This window comes from Primulina eburnea, unplaced genomic scaffold, assembly GCF_022965805.1.
Source record: "Primulina eburnea isolate SZY01 unplaced genomic scaffold, ASM2296580v1 ctg652, whole genome shotgun sequence".
Lineage (NCBI taxonomy): Eukaryota > Viridiplantae > Streptophyta > Magnoliopsida > Lamiales > Gesneriaceae > Primulina > Primulina eburnea.
In genome coordinates, this window is record NW_027331430.1 from 42,129 (window position 1) to 48,655 (window position 6,527).

Below are 6,527 nucleotides of genomic sequence, written 5' to 3' on the forward strand. Positions count from 1 at the left end.
AATAAACAAACATGTGTTTGATTTGGTTAAACATGAATTGATTGTTATTTGATATTAGTTTCCGCATGTAAGATCATTATCAATGTTTCGACATTTAAGATAATTATGTACTTTCGTGAGATATTTATTTGAGATTGGTTGTTCATGTTTGTAGCAACTTGTTTGTCTAATTTCTTGAATTATTCGTGGCAATTTACTGTGACATTTATTGAGTTGTTATTCATGTGTAAATTTTTTTTAATGTGGATTAGAATGACGACGACTAAAAAGAGGAGTAAATCAAAGACGGCTGATAATGATGCAAATATTGGTCCTTCTGTTAAAGAGGGTTACTCAAGGTGTTCGCCAACAAAGTTTTTAGCCGTGATGGAGCAATTGGTTCCTAGATTGAGTGAGTTACAATTGAAGAGGATAGAAGCTTCACCTGTGGCACCTTGGTTGAAGATCGAAAAGCTTTCTATAAGCACATCAAGAGTCTACTCAATGCTTAAACGCTTTGAAGTAGAGACATGCAGCTTTTGTTTTGGAAGCAATATCAAAGTGCCATTTACTTCGAGGGAATTCTCTATCGTTATAGGGTTGGCGAGCGTTGGTCAACCCGTTAACCTGGATTTAAAGTTGGGTTCAAACTTCCTTGAGCGTCATTTCAAGGGGGTGCACTGTGTGCAGAGAAATGTCATAACAGATAAGTTGTTTGAGTTGGTCGGGAATGATCTAGAGATTGATGATTTTTTCAGATTTTTTATTTTGCTGCTTTTTAATTGTGTTATATTTCCTATTAGTAATTTTGGAACACCAAAGTTTATTTTCCCATATTTGGACAATTTGGAAACTTTTTTTGGATATGGTTGGGGAGACGCAGCCTTTAGGTTTTTGCGTGATGAAATTGAAGACCATCTTGGATTCTCTAAAGTGAAAAAAAAGGATAAAAAGTAAATGGGAGGTTGCATAGTTGGATTGATGGTATTTTTTTTTTATTTTTGAAGCTTATATATGTTTTTGTTGGTTGTAGTAAATGCTATTCATTTTATTTGTGTAGGCTTGGGTGTATGAAAGAGTTCCTATGCTTGGTGAACCGCGTGTTTTACATTGCTTTCCTCGCTTATTCAAGTGGGTAGAGAGCAAGATTCCCGTGAATCCTATAAAGGCAGAGGCTGCTTTAATGGCTGTGAGATCGAACAAGGTTTGTGCAATTTAATCTACATCATCCTATAGTTTTGCGTACATGTATTAATATAACTAAAAGTTTTTCTTTATTGTTGTTAGATAGTGCCGATCAAACCATTCGAGGAGGAAAAAAAACTCGTTGATGATACATAGAGGATTTTTGAGGTAAACATTAGTATTTGATGATAGTCAATATTTTAATAGTATGCTATTTAATGAATTTTCATATTTAAAGAGCACTTATATTTTCAGGTTCAGTCTCGATACAATGATTCAGAATTGTTGGAGCATATAAAAAGACTTGAAAATGAGATTAAATTGTTGAAGGAAAAAAATGAAGTGGTTGAAGATGATACAACCCAATTTGTCTTCAAGGATGCGACACATATGTATGATGAAGGTCATATCGAGCAAGATGTGGATGCACATGTTGATGCTGTAGTCGAAAGTTTGAATGAAGTGGTTGAGAACAAAGTGAAAACAGACACAGAAGACAACGTTAAAGTGGAGAGTTATGTGAGAGTGTTTGTGGACGAATTGGAAAAGAACACAAATTCTGGAGACAACGTGCACGTAGGTAATGACATTGGAGAAGGGAAAGAAATGATTATTTTTAATCCAAAATCTTCTATTGTGAAGACGGTTCAAAAAAGAACAGATCGGTTGAAAAAGAGAAAACATCCTGACTATTTGACACCGCCTAGTACGACCCCAAAGCGTAAGAAAAAACAAGAATCATCACTCGTCTTGGAGCTGGTAATTTAAATTTAATTTTTTTGGCAATAGCTAAAAATAATTTATATTTTGTATGATTTGTTAAGCATTAAATTTTGTTAATGAATTTTGTGTTTGCATATTTATTGTTTTTATATAGGATGATATTGATGTTAAAGGTATAGCTGAAAGTGCCGTAGAGGAATATTTGCAAGAGTTCCGAGGAAGACATGACTATGATGGTCATGATCAGATATCAAAGGAAGAGAGAGACATAATTGAAAAGTACTTATGCGGGGATATTTTGGGGTAAAAAGATATTTTTTTTTTAAATTATGGCGAAATCATAATTTGTCAGTTTTTGTTTGTTTGAGTTGTTATGTTTGTTATGTTGTCTTTGTAGAGGTATAGTTTGGCAAGATGATGACGTGATATTGCATGGGCACGAGTTGCTGCTTTGTTTGTTTGGCAGCGAACTACGATGTGAAGGCCCGAAAATACTTGCTTGAAAATTTGCGGAAAACTTCTTGCTTTAAATTTTCCGCAAATTTTAAAGCAAGAAGTTTTCCGCAAATTTTCAAGCAAGTATTTTCGGGCCTTCACAGTTGGTATCAGAGCCTATGTTCTTGTAAAGGGTTACACTACTACTGACCACGAGAAGCTCACGAAGTCACGTCTTCGGTCTGTAAGTTTTATATTTCAGCATTTTATTTAAAGCATGAATTATTTTGACAGCATGCTTCCATGAAATAGTTTACGATTAGATTTTCAGTATTTCAGTGTTCGTTTGAAAATAAATTATGGAATTATGCACGTTGGTTACGTTTGGAATTGGACATATCTAAGAATCCGAATGTTGGGCTTTAGGAGAAATTGAAAATGATTTGACTATATTCAGTAGTACTGATGCCCCCCTTGTGAGTCATAAGTTAATCTTGAAAATTATGAATGCTTTTGAGAAAAGAAATTATCGATGGTTCTTGGTTGCTAGTCGAGTAAATTTTTGAGGATTTTTATATAAGCAATAGCAATTTGAAGACTACGACAATCTTTAGGATAATAAATGTACAATTTGGAGAACTGTAAGGGTCAGATTGCAATTTTCAAAAATTTTAAGGAGTAAATGCGAACTTTTGAGGAACACTTGGGATTTTAAGTATTTATAGAAATGTAAGACGTGTTATGGGAATTAATTTTGGGTTTAATAAACTTAAGGCTACTGAGCCTTATGATACAGGAAATCTATAAAATGAAATTGGGAATACTGAGGACTCATGGGTAATTGTGGAATTTCGAGATTTAATGAAAAATTGGATGATAGGAATTTTCGGTTATTTAGGCTCGAAGGAAATATAGAATATTTAGATATTTTAGTTATACTGTTATAATGAATGGTAATCAAGAACATTGTAGGATGAATCAATCTTAGGCGTAAAAATTTAAGCGTTAGTGAATAATGTTGTGGCAAATTAAGAAATTTAAAGTGATGACGATTTAAGGTAAATTTGATCGGTTAGTTAAGTTATAAGAATAAACATTGAGTTAGTAAATTTTTGGGACGAGTGACCTCCTGGGAAGTTTCCTAGGATGCGTGTGAGTGAGGACATAAGCACGCTGGAAAGACTCGTCTTGGTACAGTGAGGACAGTCGTCAAATCTGGGGCGTTACAAGTGGTATCAGAGCCGACCTCTCTTAGTACGGTGTGGTTCGGGGACGAACCAAGCGGAAGCTGGTGGGCATGTGATGCCCGGGGCTGAAGAGGGCCGGGGGTGAACGCCGGTGCCATCAGTTGCACGGACAATGAGCGGCTACTGGCAGGCTTCTAGGTGAAGGGAACATGAATGAACCGACCCACATGGGAATGAGAGGGATTCCGAGACTGAGCAATGTAATGGACTGAACAGTTGAAGAGGGCTTAAAAGATTTGATTGGTACTACTCATATCACGAAGGTGCATCTTCTTTTCGGTAGCTCATCACATAAGAATTCTAAAGTTAAGCGTGCTTGACTTGGGGCAATTTTGGGATGGGTGACCTCCTGAGAAGTTTCTCAGAGTGCGTGTGAGTGAGGACATAAGTACGCTGGAAAGACCCGTCTTGATACAGTGAGGACAGTCGTTAAATCTGGGGCGTTACATACGATCTGACCTTATTCATGCCTATTTCAATACTTTGAACAGTAGAAAAAATAAAAATGGGCATGACATATACTGCATGTCTCCCAATGTGCAGGTAAAATTTTTTGATGTTAATTAAAGAATATTTTTATGAAAATGATAGTTAACATTATTTTTTTAATATTTGCATAGATTAACGTGATTCGGATGCTCGAGAAAAAGAAGCAGAAGAGGGTCAAAGATAAAGATTTTTCTGAATTTACAGCACAGTTGGATGGGAGTACATTGAGCAAGTTGTCTGAACTAAACAAAGAGGTTCTAGAACGCTGTAAGCACATAATTTTCCCGATCAGTTACAGAGCACATTGGATCTTGCTCGGGTATACTCAAGGCGATAAGCATTTCACACTAAGGGATTCTCTTAGTGGTCCAGTTTACAAAGGTGCAGCCAAGAAAATTGTAAGTCGGCTACAAAAAAAAATTTGTTTTAAACGAAAGTGCACAACACACGTCTTTTATGATTTGTTGGAAAACTAATATTGATTGAAATGCTTTTTCAGGCCAAATTTATGTCTGGATATCTTTGGAATGTGAAAAATTGTGATGTTGGCAAAGGTGACGTGATTGCGATAAAATGTAGGCAACAAGGAAATGATTTGAATTGTGGTGTTTATGTTTGTCTATGGGGTGAATGTTTTGCTAGAGATAACCCGACATTTTGGAATGAAGAATGGAGTACTTCAATGGAAGGGTATAGAGCTCGTATTGCTTTGGCGATTTTGTCTGATGAACGAGGCTTGTTCAAAGGTTTAAAATGATTTGTCCATGAGGTGAATGATGAGTGATGAGGATAACAATGTTGGTTTTTTAAGTTGTTGTTCCTGCACCTTTTGGAGCATTACATTTATGGTAGCCATTTTTTGTTTGCTGTTTTGACATGATGGTAAGACTTATAGGGGTTTGATGGCATGCCAATATTTTGTAAACCAACACTGAATGTGCTCAGAAGTATTAGGTAGTATTTAAGGTTTGAAATGAAGAAGATTACAAGTTATATATGTCACTGATAGTTTCATATTTGTTGCTTGTTGTTGTGGTTTGTTATGATTACAAATATTTCCTTGCAAATTTTTTCCAAGATTTTTAAGCTTCAGTACTCTTTTTCCGTATATGATACCCAAATTTGATGTTACTTAATATATTATAAATGGAACTATCATTTAAATGCATTCTCATTTTATTCGGTTACTGTAGGTGTTTCAATAAAACGTTTTGGAGAAAAAAAAATTTGCAACTACGCACACAACATTTTGAAGACTTATATTTACTTTCGAAATACTTAATTTCCATTTTAGAATACCTGATTTGGTAAACGTGATAGTCAAAAAAATTAAAATAGTGGGTATTTTAGTAGGCAATGTAAGTTCACCAAGTCATCGCATTTCCATCCAAGATGTATTCGGAGGACATGTACATTTCATTTAAATTTTTTTTTGTTATTTAAAAAAACAATTTCGCAACTAATATTTTTGAAACACTTAGTTTTACTTGCTAAATACCAACGTTTACTTTTAAAGTACTTGATTTGCTAGACGAAATACTAAAAATGAATATTTAAATACTGGATATTCGAATATGGCTTTCACTTCTAAATATCCTCACATTTGCACCAAGATGCATTTGGATGAGATCTACATTTCATTCATTTTTTTTTTTGCTTTTTAAAAAAACAATTTCGCAACTGAAATTTTTGAACTACTTGGTTTTCTTAGCTAAATACCAACTTTTACTTTTAAAGTACTTGATTTTCTAGACGAAATACAGAAAATGAATATTTAAATACTGGATATTCGAATATGGCTTTCACTTCTAAATATCCTCACATTTGCACCAAGATACATTTGGATGAGATCTACATTTCATTCATTTTTTTTTGCTTTTTAAAAAAACAATTTCGCAACTGAAATTTTTGAAGTACTTGGTTTTCTTAGCTAAATACCAACTTTTACTTTTAAAGTACTTTATTTTCTAGACGAAATACAGAAAATGAATTTTTAAATACTGGATATTCGAATATGGCTTTCACTTCTAAATATCCTCACATTTGCACCAAGATACATTTGGATGAGATCTACATTTCATTAATTTTTTTTTGCTTTTTAAAAAAACAATTTCGCAACTGAAATTTTTGAAGTACTTGGTTTTCTTAGCTAAATACCAACTTTTACTTTTAAAGTACTTGATTTTCTAGACGAAATACAGACAATGAATTTTTAAATACTGGATATACGAATATGGCTTTCACTTCTAAATATCCTCACATTTGCACCAAGATACATTTGGATGAGATCTACATTTCATTCATTTTTTTTTGCTTTTTAAAAAAACAATTTCGCAACTGAAATTTTTGAAGTACTTGGTTTTCTTAGCTAAATACCAACTTTTACTTTTAAAGTACTTTATTTTCTAGACGAAATACAGAAAATGAATTTTTAAATACTGGATATTCGAATATGGCTTTCACTTCTAA

At 33.8% G+C, this 6,527-nt stretch overlaps 2 protein-coding genes across 3 annotated transcripts; both read left to right on the forward strand.

Moving 5' to 3' along the window:
* Window positions 1–261: 261 nt before the first annotated feature.
* LOC140821630 (uncharacterized) lies at window positions 262–2,390 on the forward strand. Its single transcript, XM_073182167.1, has 6 exons — window positions 262–963; window positions 1,040–1,183; window positions 1,267–1,332; window positions 1,420–1,923; window positions 2,042–2,190; window positions 2,285–2,390. Exons 4-6 carry the CDS (start codon window positions 1,555–1,557, stop codon window positions 2,388–2,390), a joined length of 624 nt encoding a protein of 207 aa, XP_073038268.1. The 5' UTR covers window positions 262–963; window positions 1,040–1,183; window positions 1,267–1,332; window positions 1,420–1,554.
* Window positions 2,391–4,023: 1,633 nt separating this feature from the next.
* LOC140821639 (uncharacterized) lies at window positions 4,024–5,030 on the forward strand. Of its 2 annotated transcripts, XM_073182177.1 has the most exons (4): window positions 4,024–4,112; window positions 4,190–4,456; window positions 4,558–4,612; window positions 4,701–5,030. In XM_073182177.1, exons 1-4 carry the CDS (start codon window positions 4,095–4,097, stop codon window positions 4,808–4,810), a joined length of 450 nt encoding a protein of 149 aa, XP_073038278.1. In that variant the 5' UTR covers window positions 4,024–4,094; the 3' UTR covers window positions 4,811–5,030. The 2 variants fall into 2 exon arrangements, with proteins under 2 accessions (XP_073038278.1, XP_073038277.1); XM_073182176.1 differs by having other exon boundaries at window positions 4,558–5,030.
* The last annotated feature ends 1,497 nt before the right edge of the window (window positions 5,031–6,527 follow it).